The following is a 23,005-nucleotide window of genomic DNA, read 5'->3' as shown; positions in this document are numbered from 1 at the left end:
TATTCTTAATATAATAATATTAAGAATATGTTTAAAACACAGAAACAGACACCACTGTGTAGAACTCTTTCTACTGTGAGCAGATGAGTCTTAGGTCAGCATCATAAGTAGCACCAAACCTCATCAGCTATTCACAATATTGCATGTCATACTTTTGGGGAATGGAAGTTAATTTTTTTCTGGTCAGAGCTGTTACTAGACTAGTTTAATTCCAGTTTATTTTTTATCCTTCTGAGGTCTATTTATTTATTTTTGGAGCTGATGGCCAAATCTGTTTCCCAAGGCGGGAGGCTGTAGCAGTGGAGGGCAGAGGCCTGTGAGGGTGCCCTGTGCCTGGCCGGCGGCCTCTGCAGCAGGGGAGTCCAGCTCCTGCCCGAAGCGAGTCTCCGTGTGGCTGCGCGCTGGCAGGCGAGGCCTAGAGCCGGGTGGAGGCTGAGCAGCTGCCGAAGGGAAAGTTGGGAGAGCAGCAGCAGCTTCTGCACTGGGATGAAGGTGAAAGGTCAGTGTATATGCTGCATTTTGCAGCCTACACCTTAATTTTGTAATTGCACTCAAGGCAATAAACAGCCAGAGCCGCATCTAAAAGAATTTAACAGTGAAATGCTGGTTTAAGTGTAGCTCGAGTGTCTAAATACGGAAAACCTGGTATCAGCCTATGGGGAAAGTTGATCTTTTGGGGAGAGCCTCTCTCACTCCTGGAGGCAGAGCAGCTTTCACAAGTCATGGTGAGGTTTCCTTGCTTCACAATATACAAGCCACTTCAATTTTTGCCTACGTACTAGAAGCTTGCAGTATTGGGAAAAACAAAAAAAATCCATACAAATCAAGTCAGTATTGGGAAAATTAAAAAAATCCATACAAATCAAGTACAAATCACTGACCGTTAGTGGCTGCTGTAACGTTCTTCAAGTGACTTTTTGAAAATTTTTGTATTAAATGTAGATATAACAGATTAATCAAAATCTATACTCAGTTTTTATTTACAATCATAGTACTTTTATTTTTTCCATAATGTAACTTATTCCAAGTCCTCCCCAATAACTGATGCTGCAATGTTTACGATCAATAAACCTACACAATGATAGTACAGACTGCTGCTTTCGCGTAAGCCAGCTGGCTTGCAAATGTTGAATTGTGTACAGAAATGGGAGATTCTCCACAAGCATCTGGAGTGTTTCCTGAAACACTGTTGTGGCAGGAGGAGGCTGTACTGGGGTACAGATCAGACATTCTGTTCTCCCAGCAAGGAGAGGAGTGGATCTGTCTGGTGTACCAAGAGGAAACAAAGTCAAAGTAGTTCTGATATTTTATTAATTACTTGAATACAATAAACTATAAATTTGCAGAGGAAGGAGTTCTTGCTGGAAGAATTCTTGCTGGAGTTTCTGGAACTCCCAACTCTTTAAGCATATCACCTTTACTTAAGGTGCAACCTTTTTGAGATAATTGACTTAGACCTCCAAGTGATGCGTGTACGGGGAGAAAAGGAAGAAGGGCTTGCATACTTAACTCTGTATTCTATATTTAAAAAAGCTAAATGATTTGTATATCCTTTTCATTATCAAAGTATATTTTCTCTTTCAAAGTAAACTGGTTTCTTCAGGAGGAGTTATTTTTAATAACAGCTCAGTGCTCTAACCAGGAGCCAGTAATTCAAAAATCACTCTTTTCTACAGAAAGGTCTAAGAACTACAGCTTATCCCCCCTCATTATAAAGCCAAAGCAGCACTTAAAGCCTTCTGTTCTATTACGCATTTCTAAAACATCTTCTCCCATGCAACTGCTGTAGGACTTCAGATGGATACAGGGGTTAGTACTGTCACAAAAGGGAGTGACTTCTCTCAGCCCTGTCAACACTAGCATCTATAGACAAAATCATTGTTTAAAGCTCTAGTACGTCACAGAATTGTGCTGATATTGGTATTTTACAACTAATGCAACATCCAGTAATTCACATGTAATCTTAAGAGTTAAAAATTCAAGACTGGGGTACTAACTAAAGAAACCACTAACATGAAGTTTTCCTATCTGGCATGGAATAAGAGGAGGGATAGTTTAGATAACATTGTAGAGATTGGGCAGGAACAAAAAGAATTTATTTCTCCATCCAGTATTTTATACACTTTACAAAAACCAGGAATATCACTGTGCCCATAAAAATGTTATCCATGGCAACAGAAAGCAAATACTACTTTTTGTCATCTAACGGGGTCTTTTTAAAATCATAATACAAAGATTTGTGCTGTAGCAGTCCTCCACTTTGCACTGTAACAATAAGGCTTACTGTACTTTAAATACGAAGCTGTTACATCTGCAGTTATGAACCACTGGCTTTAACAAACATCATTTTATAGTTGCTTTTTGCTTCTTTTTTGTTTTCTGGAACCTCAGCTTCATCATGTTTTTCAGCAGCTTGTAGCTCCTCTGCAGACTCCTCTTGCTCTGACTCAGAGCCACTTTCCGAGTCCTCTGAACTCTCTTCAGAGGAGTGTCCAGCTGCCTCTTCTTGTTCATCACTTTCCTGAAACTAGAAGTTCAGATTATGAGACAGATAAACCATTATTTCCTGGCAACTCCATTGCAGCTTTTAAAATTTCCCAGCAAGAGTGTTTTGCTTAATGGCTCCTTGAATTTCAGTACTAGAATGGGCTATGTTGCTAAACACAGGTCTTTAACATGCCACTATTAGACAGAAAGCAGCTCCACTGAAGTAGTCAACCACACCAACCATGACATCCATGGGTTCATCACCACATTCTTATTTAGTTACAGCAGAAATCCTAAAGGCACTATTAAATGAGTCTGAAAAGTTTCAGATCACATCAGTTTAGTAACTCCTTACTTCAGTGTACACAGTACATAATGACACTTGAGTATTTGTCATGGAGTGAAACATAATGAAACTAACAGCTAGACCATTGAGAATTCACATTCAGGACTGATCTTTGAAAGTAAGTTGAGCACACTGCAGCGTGAGGAATGCTGAAATAATCCAATGATACTGCTAACGAGCAATCCCAAAATGGCATTTTGTTCATGGTCCTGAACAGCAAAGCCTCCATGGCTGCAATACTAAGAAGTCCCAGCACTGCACAGGTGGTTTTACTTGCTCTGGAAACATCAGTTTTTTATTCAGTAATTGGTGCTAAAAGTTAGCAAAAAATTAATTCTTGCACCTTTCAATTGGCAGATGAAGACACGTTCCTAATAACCTAATTCTCCTGGGGGCTGTCGTACTTCTCTTCCTGCTCATTCCTATGAATTCCTTGCAAGTACACGACCAGTCAGGTGGCAGCCCGTGGGAGGACTCTGCACAGCACGTTTCCCTTCTCTGACCCCTCTACAGCCACTTACTTCTCAGGACCACAGAGAGGCAGGTATGTGCCTCACTGCAACAAGAAGCTGAGCTCTCAGCAACACTGCAGATCGTTATCCTGCCGCCTTATGCACTCCTTGGCAACACCCGCATTTAATATACGTGTCACTTTCTGTCCTACTCAGTCTTGCCTGCTATGGAGCATTAAGCGTGTCACACACCACTTTGCAGAACAATGAGAAGCATCAACCATTTCCAGGCGTCTAAATGGCCACCACAGTGTACACAAATGGGGGGCAAGTGCCTGCAGTAAGTTTGTCCTTTAATCCAAACTGCGGAAGTTTGCCCCTAGTTGTGGTGATTGGATTTTTAAACCACGTATCATCCTTAGTGAAGTGAAAGCCAAATCATTATGGAAATAAACAACTTACTACCTCACTGAAACCAAGTCCACAGTGGCGCCGGTTTCGTCCGGACATCGTGCTGTCCATGCTTTGCTGGTACTGAGACTCCAATTCTTCATTCATTTTCTTGTCTTCTTCCCCTGCATTGTCCAGTGTACTTTGATTATGGTTCATTCAAATTAACAAAGACATCAAATTACATGAAGTCACATTTTCAAAGTTTATCAATAGATATGTGAAAAAGTTTAAATTTAGCCATCTTAAATTACTGGATTGAGTATTACTGCATACAAACCATCAGATTTATAAGCAAGCATATCAAATGTGCAAGCAAAACTGCTTTGATACAAAGATGGCTTGGTAAATTCCTAAGACCTGACGCATTCAGAGAGTTGTACCATGCACAGCGTATGTTCTACTAAACCAGGTAAATGGAACCAGTGTGACTTCTCTGTGCTTCCTGACAATACTGCAACATGTCACACCAAGGAGAAGGTTTCTGACCTTCACTACATAACGTGTGATTACTATGATTAAACCAGGATTAATATATAGCAGCAGAAGTCAGGACAATACTACCACTCTTGTTCATAGAGCTGTTATCTGAAACTACTTCATGCATCCTGAATTATCAAGAGCAGTTACTACAGCTCTACATTTTTTCATCTTTAGGAATTAGCAGAAAAAATAATTTTCCTGAGCTACTTCTACATGCCCCTTACTTGTTTGAATAAGTAAATAATTGTTTTTACTGGGGGAAAATACGGTTCAAAATAGTTAAGAATCCTCTGTTCTTGTAGAAGGTAGGAATCTCTAATTCTCCCCTGACAGGTCTACAACACTCCAGTTTTTAATTTGTATCTCTGTAAAATTAAAAGCTTGTATTGCAAATTAATGTTTCCTCATTTGGAAGTGAGAGCTGTATGTTATTATAAAAGGACAATAACTGTATGCTGGACAAGAAAATAAAGTGTTAAGAAAACAGCTGTTCTGATTTTTCATGAAAAAAACAGCATCTTTTTGCTAATAACAAAGCAGTACGGATTCTTATGACTCCTTAAGGGGAAGCATCTTCTCCTTTCTAGGAGACTCAGGTATAAGGAAGAGATTCTCAGTCACTTTGCAAGCCAACAGCAGAACCTGGAACCAATCTTCAGGTTTCTTTTGGCATTTTGGTCCACAGATTATTTTTTCTCCACTGAAAAATCACTCGTGGAGCATATCAGAAAAAGGTTTTCTGGAACTCTGACAGCTGCTATTCTATACAGCTTTACCAAAGTTTCTCTCAGACAGTCAAGCCCAGCTTGGTTTTGATGTACTTTGACTTACTACCTAAGCAAGTATGATAAGAAATTACCAGGGTGGTACGTTAAATGACATCAAATTATTGATGATTGCCAAGATGACCTTGCAGATCTTTTCAGCTTCTATCTCACTGCTTTAAGGCAGAGATCTTTCTATTCAATAGGTGATCAGGTGGGGGAAAGAAATCAACCCTGTTCTTTTCCATGGACAACAATTGAGGGGTTTGGATATCCATACCTGGCAGCGAGGAAGTAGTATAATACTGCTAGGTACCAACAGCAAGAAAACTTTACTTTCTTATTTTGATAGCACAATAGGACTGAGGACCTACAGGCTCTGATTTCCAGGGCATTTGTGCACAAGTTTGACCATCAAGTACTTTGCTGAACCTGGACTTTAGAAGACAAGTGAGTGCTGTCAGAGAAATTTTTTATCAGTAATGTAACGAGAAATTTGGAACTCCCACAACTCCACAGCCTGACCGGTCTTCAACTTCAGCCACAAAACCTGAAATCCCTCCCTGCAATATCTGTGAAGCTCAAAGTACTGGGATGTTCCTACGTAAGTGTTTGATTTCCAACTTTGTATCAGCTGTTGGATAAACTGACCTGTCCTGAAGTGGGAGGTTGATCTGTGGTCTCCGATAACAAGGCGGCCAGTATGTTCTTTCTAAAAGAAAAGGCAGTTTGTTTTGCAGCTTTAGGGTACACTGACAGCTCTGCCAACATTCTGGAAATCTTGAATGGAAAAGGTTTGCTGTCAAACCTTGACAACCAACTGTAGGACTGTAAATTTACTAGCTAACAACTGCTGCCTCTTTGTTTTGTTGAATTTTCTGAAAAAGAAACCCCAACAACTAGATACTCTTTACTCTTCCCACACCCCAAAGCTGGTTCTATTTCATTCTGTTTCTTGCCACTGATATGAAAACTACACTACACAATGCGAGACAAGTGTGACTTTAGGTTCTGACAATCTACCCTTTGGGTCTCTTTCTCTGGTGCCAGGCGGTAGTTCAGCCTGTGCATCTTACGATGAGCCCACTTTTAGACTGGTCACAGTACCAGGTGAGACCTTCACAGTGCTCGTTGTTTTACTGGCTCAGTAGTACATTAGCAAATGTATCCCTATAGGCAAGAACTGGCATTACAGAGCAAGCAGCATTAAGTATCCAAGTAGATGTTAAGATTAGTGGTAGTGGGATGTTTTAATAGGGTATTGTATTCCTATTCACTAGGAAGTATTAACTTTCACCTCTTTAACACAGTAAAATATTTCGACTTACAAAAATACTGCATTCAAGCAAAATAAGCTAGTACAAGTGAAATTATTTGTCTTGAAGGTAAGTAGAATTGCAGTACTAAACCATCACTTTGTACATGGAAAAAGCATGTTTTACTAGTTTTGCCGCATTTTTTGCAAAAAGCGTAGTAGTAATCTAGTTTTAGAGCCTTTTCTCTTTAAAAATGTTTCCTGGATTATTTAATTAGGTTTATTATTTTGGTGGTTTAGTCTACCGTTTTTTTGAATATTTTCATTTTTTTTTTTTTCCAGTGAAAGAATTTTACTGACCTAGTGCACAGGTTTTGTTAGTTTGTACCAAGGACCCTCTCGGAGGTGCCCACAAATGATTTTATTAATTGGACTGAAAGTATAAAGGCGTGGGGAGCAAGCTGCAGAGCAGAGAATTGACGACTTCTGACCGATGTTTTGCGCTACACCGCTGCTGCCTGTGAAACCCAAATTCTCCTTAAAGGAGAGTCCCAAAGCGCGGCTGCCTGTGCGTGTTGGCTTTTTTGCTCCGAGAGCCCTGCGGCCCGTAGCGACCCTCCCCTGGGGCGGCTTCCCTGCACCGCACACAGGAGAGGCCGCGCAGGGGGCGGGGGGGCTCCTCCCGCTCGGTCCCCGGGTGCCCGCGGGGGAATGGCGGGGGGGGGGGGGGGGGGGGGGGGGCGCGGCGGCCTCACCTTCCCAGCGCCCATCAGCCGCAGGAACTTCTGCTTCCGCTCCTCGTTGCCGAGATCCGCCGCCTCCCAGCTGCTGGAGCCCTGCGGGAGCACACGCTGACTGCGCCCGCCCGCCCCCTCCGCCGGGACGGGCCCTGCGGCCCCGCGCGGCCCCTCGCCCCCCCCGCCGCAGCTTCCCCCCGCGGCGCCTCCGCCGGCCGCTGCCCCCCGGGCGGCCGTTAGCGCCAGGAAAGGGGCGGCTGGGAAGGCCGCGGCCTTCCCTGCGTCCCGCCGCGGGGCTCGGGCGCCGTACCGCGGCCTCCTGCCCGGCCTCCCCCTTCCCCCCCCGCCCCCCGCCGCAGCGGCGGCTGCCCCCGGGCCCCGCGCCCATTTACATCGGGGGAGGCCGCTCGCTTGAGGCCGTGGTGGCCCTGGGACTCCCTGGCCGAGCTCATGGCTGCGGCTGGGTGACCGGGCCCCGCTGCCGCCTTCCTGCCGGAGCCGCTCCCTCGGCCAGCGCCGGGTCACAGCCGCGGCCGCCGCGGGGCGCGCCGGGACCGGGAGTTCTCTGCCGGCGGCTGGCAGGGCGGCGCGGCCAGCCTGGGACTGCCGGTCCCAGAGGCCTCCGCGGCGGCGGGGCCGCCCCTGCCCGCTGATTGGCAGCGTCGCGGGCCAGCCCCGAGCTCCGCCTCCGGGGGGCGGGGCCGAGGCGCGCGGGCGCCCTCAGTGGCGCTCGGGGCAGCGCGGGCTCGTGGCGGTGGTGCCGTCGCAGCCGGTCACCGAGGCTTCGCCGTAGTGTGGCGGCGGGCGTGGGGCGCTGCTGGGGGGGGGGTGGCGTGAGGCGGGCGAGGGGCTCCCGGCCCCAGGGCTGCGCTTCTGCCGTCGTGTGAGCGCGGCCGGCTGGCGGCCGGCTCGGAGCCTGAGGAAATGCCCGCCGAGGGAAGGCGAGCGCTGGCCGCGGCTCAGGGAGGAGCCGCCGGCGTGGGGGCGGCGACGGTCCCGCCTGGGTGTGCCGGTAACGGCCACCGGAGGGCCGCGGGAGCGCCCCCGCCCCCCGCCTCCTTCGCACCTTGGGTAGCGGCCGTAGTCGCGGGGGCACTTCCCTCAGCTCCCGGCACTTCCCTCAGCTCCCGGCGCTGCACAGTCGGGATGGAGATGAGGCGCCGCTGCCCCTCTCGGTTCACTCGGTAACCCTCAGCCGCCCGCCAGCTCCAGCCTGACCCGAAATCCCTCTCAGCACCGCACCCGAGTAACGCGGGGCTCCGCGCCCGCCGGCCGGTCCTGCCGCCTCGTGTGGGGAATGGCAGCCGGCCGCCTGTGCGGAATCCCGTGCTCGGAGCCGCAGATGTTTCCAGTTAACGCTTCGGCTGCTCTGGCCCTTTGCCATCACTACCGTTCCTGCGGTCCCATCTCCTACACACAGATGCCCTGTGCAAAGCAGAAATTTACTTACTACCCAAAAGTTAGTGTTTTCTCACGTCTGCTTCAGAATTAGCCTAGTTTGAATGGGTTGCCATTGAATGTTAATATTCTGGAATCTTTGCTTAGATTTATTGCATGGGAAGATGCACAGTCACATCTTTAGGTCTTCTCACCTTAAGGCCAAGATAATCCCTTCTGTTTTAATTCCTCGATTACAGAGTGACTTTGTCCCCATGATAAAGTTGTAGCAGTCCACCTAATCCCAGAAGGTTACAGTGCACGTGCTGGAATGTGCAAACAGTGTGTGTCAATTCATATTGCAGCTTAAACCTGGCTAATTTAAGGTTAAAGTTGGTTGTTTATGGATTTCTGAAATTAAAATGAGGTAAACTACTTGAGATGAAGACAGGTATGAGCACACATAAGTGTATGTAGTCTTACTGAATACCTCCTTAACAACTGATTTAAAACAAATGATTGCAATTTTCTTGGTTCGTCAAAGAGCTGTAGGGTCTTAGTTAGATCTTTTTGGGGTAGTTGTCAGTCTGTACGTTCCTGTTGTCCATGTGCATAAAGGCAATCACTTCAGCCATGGACTTTTCATCTCCAGCAGTACCGCTAAATTACATGTGCTTGTTCCCTCCATCTTCTTGCATGCTTTGCACATACAGTATAGGTGGTCAGAATATGCCCCAAATCTTCAGTTCTTAGTAGTTGGCTTGAATCTGAATAGAATAGAATAGAATAGAATAGAATAGAATAGAATAGAATAGAATAGAATAGAATAGAATAGAATAGAATTAGACTATTTCAGTTGGAAGGGACCTACAATGATCATCTAGTCTTACTGCCTGACCACTTCAGGGCTGACCAAAAGTTAAAGCATGTTAAGGGCATTGTCAAAATGCCTCTTCACCACTGACAGGGCTGGGGCATCGACCACCTCTCTAGGAAGCCTGTTCCAGTCTTTGATCACCCTCTCAGTAAAGAAATGCTTCCTAACGTCCAGACTAAACCTCCCCTCACACAGCTTTGAACCATTCCCACGCATCCTGTCACTGGATCCCAGAGAGAAGAGATCAGCACCCTCCTCTCCACATCCCCTTCTCAGGAAGCTGTGGAGAATGATGAGGTTGCCCCTCAGCCTCCCTTTCTGCAAACTAGACAAACCCAAAGCCCTCAGCTGCTCCTCGCAGGACATGCCTTCCAGCCCTGTCACCAGCTTTGCTGGCCTCCTCTGGACACATTCAAGGACCTTCACATCCTTAAACTGTGGGGCCCAGAACTGCCCATGGTACTCAAGGTGAGGCCACACCAACGCTGAACACAGCGGGACAGTCACCTCTTGTGACCAGCTGGTCATGCTGTGTTGGATGCACCCCAGGATGTGCTTCGCCCTCCTGGCTGCCAGGGCACGCTGCTGGCTCACAGTGAGCCTGCTGCTGACCAGCACCCCCAGATCCCTTCCTGCAGGGCTGCTCTCCAGCCACCCTCTCCCAGGTTACACTGTGCCTGGCGTTACTCTGTCCTAAGTGCAGAATCTGGCATTTGGACTTGTTACATTTCATGCCACTGACCATTGCCCAATGCTCCAATCTATCTAGACCCTCTGCAAGGCCTCCTGTCCCTCAAGAGAGTCAACAGCACCTCCCAGGTTGGTGTCATCAGCAAACGTGCTAATGGTGCATTCAACTCCTGCATCCAGATCATTGATAAATATATTGAACAGCACTGGCCCTAGAATTGAGCCCTGAGGAACACCACTGGTGGCCGGTCGCCAGGCAGATGTAGCCCCATTCACTGTAACCCTTGTAGCTCTGTCCTTCAGCCAGTTCTTCACCCAGCACACTGTGAACCCACTCATCCCACAATTGGACAACTGGTCAGAAGGGTGCTGTGAGGGACAGTATCAAAAGCCTCACTAAAATCCAGAAAAACTACATTCACAGCCTTCCCTTCCTCCACCAGGTGGGTGACCTTATCCTAGAAGGCTATCAAATTAGTTAAACAGGACTTGCCCTTTGTGAACCCATGTTGTCTGTGCCTGAACTTTTTTTAAATTTGCAGTGATCTAAGCTGCATTTCTTTGCATCTATTTATCTTTAGTGGTTTGTTTGGTTTAGTTCCTTCTATTCACAAGTTTTTATTCTCATTTTTATTGTTTTTGTCACTACAACTGTTAAATATTTTGGATTTGAGCCATTAAGTTTATCCACTCACCTGTCTAGCTCTGTGTTCCATCAAGGAAAATTTTGGATTTTGAAGGTTAGAGGGAGGGAAGGCCAAGGTAGGTTATGCCTGCTAATGCCAGGTGTAGTCATCTGCAAGGGGGAAGACTACACTCTGCATAGAGTGATTAGGGGCAAACGTAATATTGAAAAGGTAGCATGTAGGTCCCATAACACAGAGGTCTACACAGAGTGTAAAGATGCTGGTGGACAACAATCTCATAAAGGAAGGTTGATCAGTGCCTTGCCAGTAACTTCTCACGCTGAAGCAGCTTGGGGTGGGTAATGGTGTTGGGTCTGTGTCCATTAACTCACTTTTAACTGAGGTGATCTGACTGCTGGTCAGAGCTAGGTCCAGCTTTCAAACAGTTTGGGGAAGATCCTGCAGTGGTTACCTTCGGTTTTCTCAATGTGGTCTTCCTATGGTCTCTCTGTACTGAATGAGAAAACTCGCTGAGGAGACCAGCTCCAGTGCGGGTAAGCCCGCACTGGGGGGAGGAATCGCGGCAAAAGGGACCGGCAAGGAGCTTTTTGGGGGGCTTTTGAATCTTTTGGTGCCAAGAAGGTGGCTAGCCAGCTCTAAGGAGGCTGGCAAGCTGCTGGGCGGGCAGCTAAGGCTGCATGGGCTGAGGGTGGAGCCAAGTGCTGGTGGTGCCTGTTCTGAACGAGCTGTAACCACACCTGCGGTCACTGCCGAGGAGACCAGCTCACACCCCTCCCTCGGTAACGAGCTGGGTGGGCTACCGAGTTAGTGTGGGCGGAACCAGCACCACCCACCCTTGGTCAGGTGATAAGAACCCTGTGGGAGGGCAGCGACTGCCCCCAGAGCTTAGGGTGATCAGACAGTACTTGATTGTGAGTGCACCGAGGCAGCTTGTAGGGCAGGGCTGAGTCTTTGCTACTGGACAAGGTATGTTTGATCCCTGCAAGCCATTGTCCAGTGCTGGACAGAGGGGAGGGAAGGAATAGCACTGCAGGGACGTGAGAGCACAGCATGTGGGAAACAGCACCCAGGGATTAGTTCCCTCCTGACCAGAGAGAAGACCATGGTCACAACACGGCCAAAAGGCAGAGTGATGAGGAATGTAGGAACCCAGATAGAGGTCCTGCACAAACAGGCGGCTCTGTGCAGGTCTCTGCCTGCCGAGAGTGCCTGAGCCTGGCACTTGAACCGGAGGGAGTCAGAGACACCGTTTGTGTGCAGTGTGATCAAGTAAATGATCTGCTCAGGCAGGTGGTTGAACTGAGGGAGGAGGTAGAAAGGTTGAGAACGATCAAAGAATGTGAAAATGAGATTGACTGGTGGAGCCACACTCTGAGACAAAGGCAGCAGGTAGAGGCTCCACAAGAAATACATGGCTCCCTCCCCTCCTCTCACCAGGCAGAAGGAGGGCTTGGGGAGGACAGGGGGGAATGGAGTCAGATCCTTCCTCGGAAAGGCAAGCGAAAACCTTCTCAGCCCCCCTCACCTTCCCAGTTGTCATTATACAATAGCTATGAGGCTTTGGAACTGGCCAGCCAAATGAAGATGGAAACGAGGACCCATCTGGTGAGTCACCCACAGCTTGTCCCTCAGCCCCATGACTTGCAACTTCTTCAAGTAAGAAGGAAAGGAGGGTAATTGTAGTAGGTGACTCTGTTCTGAGGGGTACGGAGAGGCCCATATGTTGACCAGACCCATATCATAGAGAGGTCTGATGCCTCCCTGGGGCTCGGGTTAGAGATATTAAAAGGAAGGTCACTGCTCTGGTGCAGCCCTCTGATCACTACCCCTTGTTGGTTATCCAGGCAGGTAACAATGAGGTGGTAGAGAGAAGTCTTAAGTCACTCAAAAAGGACTTCAAGGCACTGGGATGGCTAATTGAAGGCTGGGGATCTCAGGTCGTGTTTTCATCAATCCCTCAAGTGGAAGGGAAAACCACTGAAAGAGAGTGGAAAACATATCTGATTAACACGTGGCTCAGAGACTGGTGCCACCGTTGGAATTTTGGGTTCTTTGATCATGGCGAGGTTTATAAGGCACCTGATCTGCTGGCGACAAATGAGAAAGGTGGGATACAGCTGTCTCTGAGGGGGAAAAGGATTCTGGGGCAGGAGTTAGCAGGGCTTATTGACAGGGCTTTAAACTAGATATGAGGGGGGACGAGGAGATGACTGGGCATATTAGGAACAAGCTCAAGGGAAGCATGCCAAAGCTTGAAGGATGGTGGACTGGTGAGGGCTCTCCCTCTGCCACTTCATTTGAGAGAAGGGAAAGATGTTTAGGAACCATGGAAGCACCTGAGAAGGGTCTGGTAGGGAATGGGGCCCACGCTCACAAAAAGGTGTTGGATTCATTAGCTCATCTCAAGTGCATCTATATCAATGAATGCAGTAATGAGCAACAAACAGGGGGAGCTTGAAGCCATGATGCAGCACGAGAACTATGACATAGTAGCTATAACAGAAACATGGTGGGATGCCTCATACAACTGGAGTGCTGCAATCGATGGCTACAAGCTCTCCAGGAGGGATAGACAGGGAAGGAGAGGTGGTGGAGTGGCCCTGTATGTAAGAGAATGCTATGACAGCTCAGAAATCAAGTATAGTGATAACAGGGCTGAGAGTGTTTGGATTAGGTTAAGGGCCAATAAAGCAGATCTTGCTGTGGGAGTCTGCTATAGACCCCCCAACCAAAGCAGTGAGGTGGATGAAGCTTCTACAAACAGCTGGGAGAAATCTCGCAGTCACTTGCCATTGTTCTTGTGGGGGACTTTAACCTCCCGGGTATCTGCTGGGATCACAACACAGCAGAGGGTGAACAATCCAGGAGGTTCCTGGAATGTGTGGAGAATAACTTCCTCACACAGCTGGTGAGTGAGCCGACCAGGGAGGGTGACCTCCTGGACCTGCTGCTTGTGAACAGGGAAGAGCTTGTGGGGGAAGTAAAGGTTGGAGGTCGTCTAGGGTGCAGTGATCATGAGATGATTGAGTTTTCGACCCTTGGAGAAACAGAGAGGGGTTAGTAAAACTGCTGTCTTAGACTTCCGGAGGGCAAACTTTGACCTGTTCAAAAGACTGATTCACAAAATCCCTTGGGAGGCTGCCTTGAAGGATATGGGAGTCCAGAAAGGCTGGACATACTTCAGGAGTGAAGTCTTAAAGGCACAGGAGCAGGCTGTTCCTGTGTGCTGAAAAACAAGCAGGCGAGGAAGGAGACTGGCCTGGCTAAACAGGGACCTTTGGCTGGATCTCAAGAACAAAAGGAGAATCTATTGCCTTTGGAAGAGGGGCCAGGTCTCTCATGAAGACTATAAAGATGTAGTGAAGTTATGCAGGGAGAACATTAGGAGAGCCAAAGCACAGCTAGAGCTCAACTTGGCTACAGCTGTTAAGGATAATAAAAAATGTTTCTATAAATTTGTTAACCACAGAAGGAGGATTAGGGAAAATCTCCCTCCTTTACTGGATGCAGAGGGAAACATGGTAACTAAGGATGAGGAAAAGGCTGAGGTGCTCAATGCCTACTTTGCCTCAGTCTTTAGCAGTGGAACTGACTTTCCCTGGATGCCCAGCCTCATGAGCTGGGAGATGGGGAGGGGAAGCAGATTGAGGTCAGCACAGTTGAAGAGGAGGTCATCAGAGACCTGCTACACCGCTTGGATGCACACAAGTCTGTGGGACTGGATCGGTTACACCCAAGGGTGCTGAAAGAGTTGGCAGATGTGTTTGCCAAGCCGCTTTCCATGGTTTACCTGAAATCATGACTAACTGGGGAGGTCCCATTGGACTGGAGGGTGGCAAATGTGACACCCATCTACAAGAAAGGCAGAAAGGATGATCCAGGAAACTATAGACCTGTCAGTCTGACCTCGGTGTCAGGGAAGGTCATGGAGCAGTTCATCCCAGGTGCCATTAAAAGTCATATAATGGGCAACCAGGGGATCAGGCCCAGTCAGCATGGGTTTATGAAAGGCAGGTCCTGCCTGACAAACCTGATCTCCTTCTACGACAGGGCGACCTGCTTATTGGATGAGGGAAAGGCTGTGGATGATGTTTACCTTGACTTTTGTAAGGCCTTTGACACCCTTTCCCACAGCATTCTCCTGGCGAAACTGGCTGCTCGCTGCTTGGATGGGCACACGCTTTGCTGGGTAAAAAACTGGCTGGATGGCCGGGCCCAAAGAGTGGTGGTGAACGGAGTTAAATCCAGTTGGTGTCTGGCCACGAGTGGTGTCCCCCAGGGCTCGGTTTTGGGGCCACTCCTGTTTAACATCTTTATTGATGATCTGGATGAGGGGATCGAGTGCACCCTCAGTTGGTTTGCAGATGACACTGAGTTGGGTGGGAGTGTTGATCTGCTCGAGGGTAGGGAGGCTCTGCAGAGAGATCTGGACAGGCTGGAGCGATGGGCTGAGGCCAACTGTATGAGCTTCAATAAGGCCAAATGCTGGGTGCTGCACTTGGGCCACAACAACCCCCAGCAGCGCTACAGGCTTGGGGAGGAGTGGCTGGAGAGCTGCCAGTCAGAGAGGGACCTGGGGGTGTTGATTGACAGCCGGCTGAACATGAGCCAGCAGTGTGCCCAGGTGGCCAAGAAGGCCAATGGTATCCTGGCTTGCATCAGAACTAGTGTGGCCAGCAGGGACAGGGAAGTGATCTTGCCCCTGTACTTGGCACTGGTGAGGCTGCACTTCGATCACTGTGTTCAGTTTTGGGCCCCTCACTACAAAAGGACATTGAATGACCCGAGCATGTCCAGAGAAGGGCAACGGAGCTGGTGCAGGGTCTGGAGCACAGGTCTGATGGGGAGCGGCTGAGGGAACTGGGGGGGTTTAGTCTGGAGAAGAGGAGGCTGAGGGGAGACCTCATTGCCCTCTAAAACTCCCTGAAAGGAGGTTGCAGAGAACTGGAGATGAGTCTCTTTAACCAAGTAATAAGCCATAGGACAAGAGGTAATGGCCTCAAATTGCGCCAGGGAAGGTTTAGACTAGATATTAGGAAGTATTTCTTTCCAGAAGGGGTTGTTGGGCGTTGGAATGGGCTGCCCAGGGAGGTGGTGGAGTCCCCATCCCTGGAGGGGTTTAAGAGTAGAGTTGACATAGCGCTGAGGGATCTGGTGTAGTTGGGAACTGTCAGTGTGAGGTTAATGGTTGGACTGGATGATCTTCAAGGTCCTTTCCAACCTAGACCATTCTGTGAAAAGTTGCTATAGGGTTTCTGAAGTTAGGCTTCTGCTCTGAACTCTCTGAGAGGAATCTTTGTGCTTGGGGGATGAACTGCTCCTAGCTAAATCTGCTGTTACAGATTTCCTCCTTACAGAGCTAAAAATATGTCATTGCAATGTTTTTTGTGAGTATGGCAATTAAACTCTTCAGTCACTTTGATACTTTTTTAACACTTACCCTGAGCCTTGTTATTCAGATGTCACCCATTGTTTTTTGGTAGGACTGAAATACAGTGAAAGAAGAGTTGATAAGAAAACATTCTGGAAAATGAAGCACAAAAGTTCAGCAGATCTAATAACGTAGAGATGTGTTGGTGTAGCCCTTCCACTCCTGGGTAGGTAGATTCAGAGTTAAAAATATATGTAGAATATAATTGTTTTCAATTATTATTTATACAGAATAGCACTAGGATAGTGATGTTTAAATTAATGTTCACATACATTGCACTGCTTGAGTGTGCAAAATCACAAAGAAAGGCACAGCTGTTACACCTGCTTGCTACAACTTCTGAAGTTATTGTTTGAAATGATAAAGAGCAGCAGGGAGCATTAATATGAGATAATGTTATACTTACAGCTTTAACTTAATTTTACTGTATTTAAATGTATAGAATATTATATAATGACTATAATAGTGGATTACTTTAAATTTCAGTATTTAAAAAATTACTTCTAACAGAAGGGGAGTAAAAATACAAAAAATATAAAAATAACATTATACATTAAAACCCTCAATTTTTAGGAGTAGTGTCTAGCAGCATTTGTAGTCTGTTAATAGAAACTGTGGTAATCTAATACCAGTGAAATTGTACCTTTTCCATTTTTTTCAGTTAAGCTTTTATTAGAGTTTCTGTACTATTATGCCTAAAGACCTGTTCCTTAATAAAAACAAGTGTGAAATTTTAGCTTCATGGCTATGGTTCCTTTATAGGACAAATTGAGGTTTGCCTTTGGAGAAAAAAAAAAAAAGTGCAAGAAAATGAGACTGTTAAACTCTAAATCAGCTATTATAATTGGGTCTTAGTTGTGGCTTAGTGTTAAATTCAGGTCTTTTTCAGGACAACTGAAATGTACTGATGTTTATATGGCTGACTAATGGTTGGGTAATTTTGTTCTTGTTTACATTTTGAATAATGATATACTGATGATATTTTAGTGAGAGGCTTTTACAAAATATCTTTTTCCTTACTTTATTGCTCACTTGGGATAAAAATGCAGAAAAGAGGTACCTTAATAAACAAATACATCCCTAACATTAAATGGCATCCTTCTACTCATGGTGTAACTTAAGAATGTAGTATTCTGACTGCTAACAAAAATGTGGCTTCTCTCAATAGCAGACTGGTTATGTAAAGGTTTCGCTTGTCTTTCTGGAGATATTACAGATAATTCTGAGGATGTGCGGCTCATGAGCTTTCTATAATTCCAGTAACACTAGTAAATGATAAGAAAGGAGTTCTGAAAATCCTGTCATGCTGGGATTCAATGTTATATTTGCTGTATTCTTTTGAACAACTGAGAAATATAATGAGTTGAAGGAGAACAAGACAGATTGGGTTTCTAAGAAGAAACCTGTCTTCTCCAATCTGTGAGACTCTTTTAGAATATAAACAAAACAGTAGGTAAGGATCCTGGGCAATATTTGTGTGAGTTGTCCACATTTCTTTGACATAGACCCTCTGAAGAGACTATCCTGAACTTGGCAGTTAATTCACAGGAGGGGAGGTTTCTTCATGAAGCAGAAACTGGCTACAATGCAGAAATCTGACCTCAAGCAAATGACTGTCTATTCAGTATAGCTAAAGCACAATAGGGAGGAACACTGAGGTTTCTTGTTGGAAATGAACAGAGATAGACAATAAGGTGAGAGTGAGATGAGGTGAAATGACAAATAAGGTAACAAAACTCTTCAGTGTCATGTACAATTACACTCTCTGTTTGACTTTTCTGTATATTCCTGCTTCTGCAGTGAGCTCCAGCCTGTGGATGAGAATGATCTTTGGGGTGGAGGGTAGGTGAACACCAGCACTGTTACAGGAAATACCAGAAAATCTACCTTAATGAAGGTTTTCCACTCCAGTCCAATTCCAAGTTTTGAACCTCAGCACTCTGTACGACGAAAACTTTCAGGCAGACAACAGCTTAGGAGAGCTAGCCATGGGAAAGCTGAGGCTTAACTAGGTCTTGCAGGAGCAGTTTCATGTTTGAAGAACCTGATATAGAATCTTTGAAAAAAATATTTTTTTTGAGCTCTCTGTGTAGAGTTAGGGTAGATTAAAGTCTAGGTCTGACAGCCAAAAGAATTTTTTGATTGTGTAATGTGATAAGGATGTCTTTGCCGGGCAGTGACCGGCTAAGCTGCAGTAATAAAACTATCATATGGTGCCCAAGATGTTGGCCAGCCCTGGCTTGGAAGCCATGGATTCAGAGTTGAATCTTCCCCTGTTACAGTGCTGGCTCCACCCAAGACTAAGTGGCCTTTGGCAAATTATCTCACCTTTCTGTTTTATCTGTGAAATTAGGATAATATATCTACATGCCAGCATTACGAATTAATTAAGAGTTGCACAGTGTGTGTTCAAAGTAATGTATAAGTGCTAAATATTAGCTATAGTGTAATTGGACTACTGTAATTTATAATATGCTAACTGACATTGGCATATGAAATAGGATCAACCTCTTCTCAAGTGCTGTAGAATCTTTAATTGTTACTAATGAACTTCTGATACTCAAAGTAGCTATCACCGTGAGACAGGGAATGCTGCCAGTATCTGACTGTAGGAAAGCTTAACAAGGAAACCACTGAATTTTTTTAGCTTGAAATAAAAAAAAAAAAAGTATGTATGTACACATACACCTACTTTAATAAATTTGTTTTAGGCAGAAAGCTTTATTTCTTTTTAAATGGAAACAGGACATTACCCTAGCATTTCAAAACTGTTTCATCTCTTCCAGCATATTTTAAGCTGAAAATGCTTCATGTTTTCTGACCAGCTTTGCTTAGTAGTTGTGACTGCAATATGTAGAGGTTGCCACAGGGAAGAGTGGAAAATACTCTATATATCACTGGAGATGGGGAAAGAATTTTTTTTTTCTTGAAATCTGACTTATGCAGCGTACTTATTCAGTGTGTTTTAGTGGCCCAATGTCTGCCAAAAGTTCAGTTCCAAGCTCTTGCTAAGTTTTGTTTTAAGGGGTTGGGAAGAAGCGGAGACAAGCTAAGAGCAAACAAAGAGATGTCAATAGAAGGACTGCTGAGAAGGGAGCATCAGTTGAGGGAAAGCAGTCATAGCTGTTAACATTTAAAAAGCCCTTTCAAGGACTAACAAAATAAAGGATAGAGATGTCCTCATCCTGAAATGGCTTTTATATTTCTGAACCTGTTATAAAAGCTTTTCTTAGAACACTTCCCTTCTAAAAACAAAATAGTTTCTATCGTAAACAAGACAGGCAGCACATCAATACAAAGACTATCTTCACTTACTTTTATTTCTGGCCTAGCAGAACAGGCCATTATTCAATACCACAGAAAAAGAATTCTTGCCCCAGTCTAACGAATGAAGGAAACAAAGAATGGAGAAATAGTGTCCTTGAACCGAACACTCTGCAGGCTTACAGTACCATTGCATACACTAGGCTTTGTCTTCAGTACAAAGATTTAAAAAAATCCCCATTTTTTTAACATCATAAAAGGTACGTTAGGATACCTTTCTCTAGGTACGCTCCTAGTGGAGACAGGACCCAGGTAGTTTTTATATCAGTGTAGCCAGTCAAGGCCAACCATATATCTCTTACCTGGAGTTGGTGTGAACAGCTACATCAAAATAAGGATATATAGTGCTTTGCTTCCTCTAAGATTTTACATCATATTAGGCTGACTAGGCCTCTTCATTTACCACTGTACATAGTACAGTGCTAGAATATTGTATGTGAGTAAAAATCATTTTTATTGCAATGAAGATATAGCTTCATATATCTCACTACTTTTCCTTATTTTTCTTTTGTGCTTGCTAACGCATAAAAGCACCAATAAAGACATTTCACAGAAAGTATCTGCCAAATTCAGTTATTCTACTGTGAGTCTGAATGATGAGACAAAATCTTCAGTATTATCAAAATGAATTGTGGTTTTTTTAGAGTGAAAACTCAGTGGTTCCTTCCTTTGGTATATCTTCTGTTTTATCCATCTGTAGTAAAGCAGAATACTTTACGGAAAGGGGGATCTAACATTTCCATCTGTTTCTCTTAGGGAATTTAAGTTATCGGGTAGTTTGAAAATGGCGCGGACAAACCACTCCTTAGCATACTTCAGTGACTAACACTCTACTGAAAAAGGTTGAACAAAATTAACAATGTTCTTTTTTGAGTCATGTGATGCTGTGAAAGCCAAAGTCTGAAGTCAGTTGAAAGCTGTCTGTATGCAGAATTTGTCTCTTCTTATAATTATTCCTGTTCCTAACACTTTTGAATCTTTTTACTGCATGGGCAAAGAAAAATTAGATAGAAATGTATGGGGAAAACAGTGGCTCTGTGTGCTCTCCTTCCTAACCCTGTATGATCGTAGCAGTTGCTCCTCCACAGGGACTTCACTAACATTTGTGGAAGTGGTCAGTGGAAAGGAATGAGAAATAACACCAGGTGTCTTTATACTGCTGGTTTTCACTTGATCCGAAATGCTTTGAGAAAGATTTGAAAGCTGTGGAAAAAAATGGGTGTGTTAAAACTCTGCTATCTCTGCATAGCTCCCAAGTCCAAGTTCTTTTCAAAATGTTTCTGCTTAACTTTCATTGTCAGTGGGGCACATAGACTTTTTGTATGCACCCAATGTCCAAATAAACTTTGAAGACTGATGAAGATTTTTCTTTTCTGACAACATCTGCACCTCCATGATAGAGCAATATCACAACACTGTCTGCTGCCACCACATCAGATTTTTCCTCCTGCAAAAATATTTTCATTAATTTGTGTCCCTACAGTATATGCTCCACATATGTGATCATTCATTACCCCTCTTATTTACAGGAGCCTATAGGAAGATGAATCAGGTCCATTGTAGCCAGTTTGTATGTGTTCTGGTGACTTGTGTTACTTAAAACATAGGCAGCATGTCTCCTTGGCAATGCTGATTTTTGCTCATTTTAGCTACTTTACAATCTTTACTGTACAAAAGGACATGCAAATACATGTTTTCTTTGTCCATGTACTGGTCTCATGGATTATTAATTGTGTGTCAGTCACAGCCTATTGACTTTGAGTGACTGCAATAAACACAAAAATAAAAGGGAAATTCATTACCCTCTCTTACCTGTTTAACACCAACATCTTATTTCTTACATCAGGTCTTTAAAATTAATGTAGTGATCTTTTCAAGCTATACACTGTATTAATAAACTATAAACTATCTGGCAACTTTGCCAAGAACCTGTGGTGCACGCTGCCTACACTGAAGTTGACTTTACCATTTTGGTATTCATTCTCTTATAATGAATAACATTAAGTTGCAGGTGCAGTACTGCAGCAGTTTATGTACATTTTTACTTTGAGCATAGAAATTTGTAGTCCAAGCATATTTTTAATAGTCTGAAATAATACATTTTATATAAGTTAACCTAGGTATGAAAGATCATGTCCTCTTAATATCATGATATTTATGATGGATCTGAGTCCGTCATGGAATTGTGATATCCTGCCTAGAGGCAGGACAGTGTCCTTTACATTAGGACAGCGGTTGTGACATACAGGCACAGTGTGCCAGGAAGAAAAGTATGCTGTTCTACTGACTTTATGCCACCTTCCTTGTTTTTCTGGGGGAATAACAGGTGCCTTTTTCTATTTTAAGTAATGCATTCTTTCTAAAGCATTTGGGATCCAAAGTAGGAAGGCTTAGTATAAATGCCATGTATAATGCTGTTAATTTATTAGAAGTAAGTTCTGTACAAAAGACTGAAGCCTTTGTTTGAATGAAAAGCTGAGAAAAGCAAATGTAAAGCTGTATGCTGTCCCTAAATAGTTTAGCAAGTGCCTAGAGTGCGATACTCACAAATGTTCCTGTATATGGCATTAAAAGAGGTCTGTGTATCATACAAGATCACACCACGTATATCATAGAAACAGAGAATGATGTCGATGGGAAGGGACCGCCAGGGGTCATCTAGTCCTACCTCTTGCGCGATGCAGGTCCAATTAGAGCAGGTTGCACAGGGCCATCTCCAGTCAAGTTGGAGTATCTCCAAGGATGGTGATGCCACGCTGTTTCTTGGCAACATGGCCCAGAGTTTGACCACCCTCAAGGTAATTTTTTTTTTCTTTATATTGAATTGGAATTTCCCGTATTTCAGCTTGCATCCATTGCCTCTTGTCATTTCACTGGGCACCTTTGCAAGGAGCCTTGTTCCATCTTCCCTACACCCCCTTACTAGGCAGCTGCAGGCAGCAGTAAGCTCTCACCTTCACCTGCTGTTCCCTGGGCTGTGCAGACCCAGCTCTCTCAACCTCTTGTATGCCATGCTGCAGCCTCCTAGTTGTCTTGGTGCCTCTGCCGGACTTGCTCCGCTGTTTTAATATCTGTCTTGTACTGAGAAGACCAGAGCTGGAGACATTGCTCCTGATGCAGCCTCACAAGTGCCAGAAAGAGGGAAATTATCGGCTCCCTCAATCTGCCGGCAATGCTCCTGTTCAAACAGCCCAGGATGCTGCTGGCTGCTTTGGCTGCCAGGGCACACTGCTGGCTCATGATCAGCTTGTTGCCCACAGGGACCTCCAGTTTTTTCTTGCAGATAGGCTTTCTAGCCAGTTGGCCCCTAGCCTGTACTGTTGCATGGGGTTATTCCATCTCAGATGCAGGACTCTGTATCTTAATGTATTGAATTATAATTATAGAATTCAATGTATCGAGTTATAATTTTGTGTAGTAAGAATTTGTCATTTGGGGATAGCAGTGGCATGCCTTCTGAATAGCCTAAATAATGCAGAATTATGCGTAATATGACTCTCATTTTTGGATAGTCAGTTTAACAAAATCACCTAAAGCTCATGGTATATCAGGTGCATCCTGGGAGAAATAGATTACAGAAATCATAGTAAATTACCAAAGAAGGGATAGTGAATTGCTTCTTGAAAGCAGATAATTTTTTTAGACTAGCAATGCTTCATTTTTGTTTTGTGCATTTATAAATAAA

The 23,005-nt window shown here is 44.9% G+C and overlaps 1 protein-coding gene across 2 annotated transcripts; it reads right to left on the bottom strand.

The window, feature by feature from the left end:
• Positions 1 to 1,295: 1,295 nt before the first annotated feature.
• C16H11orf58 (chromosome 16 C11orf58 homolog) lies at positions 1,296 to 7,519 on the bottom strand. Of its 2 annotated transcripts, none has more exons than XM_074841965.1 (5): positions 7,367 to 7,519; positions 6,993 to 7,073; positions 5,634 to 5,694; positions 3,748 to 3,860; positions 1,296 to 2,527 (listed from the first exon to the last, which is right to left on the bottom strand). In XM_074841965.1, the coding sequence occupies exons 1-5, from the start codon at positions 7,424 to 7,426 to the stop codon at positions 2,318 to 2,320; spliced, it is 525 nt and encodes a 174-aa protein (XP_074698066.1). In that variant the 5' UTR covers positions 7,427 to 7,519; the 3' UTR covers positions 1,296 to 2,317. The 2 variants fall into 2 exon arrangements, with proteins under 2 accessions (XP_074698066.1, XP_074698067.1); XM_074841966.1 differs by having other exon boundaries at positions 3,751 to 3,860.
• Between the last annotated feature and the right edge of the window lie 15,486 nt (positions 7,520 to 23,005).

Source organism: Strix aluco, chromosome 16 (assembly GCF_031877795.1).
Source record: "Strix aluco isolate bStrAlu1 chromosome 16, bStrAlu1.hap1, whole genome shotgun sequence".
Taxonomy (NCBI): Eukaryota; Metazoa; Chordata; class Aves; order Strigiformes; family Strigidae; genus Strix; species Strix aluco.
The sequence above is the reverse complement of the archived record's forward strand: the minus strand, read 5'-3'. Positions and strand labels throughout refer to the sequence as shown.

Excerpts from the sequence above, each read along its gene's own strand:
- C16H11orf58 (XM_074841965.1), bottom strand. The coding sequence starts at position 7,426 with ATGAGCTCGGCCAGGGAGTCCCAGGGCCACCACGGCCTCAAGCGAGCG. Across the intron at positions 5,695-6,992 it reads GGCTGATGGGCGCTGGGAAG|AAAGAACATACTGGCCGCCT; the intron begins GTGAGGCCGCCG and ends CTTTTCTTTTAG. Across the intron at positions 3,861-5,633 it reads AACCTCCCACTTCAGGACAG|GGGAAGAAGACAAGAAAATG; the intron begins GTCAGTTTATCC and ends TGGACAATGCAG.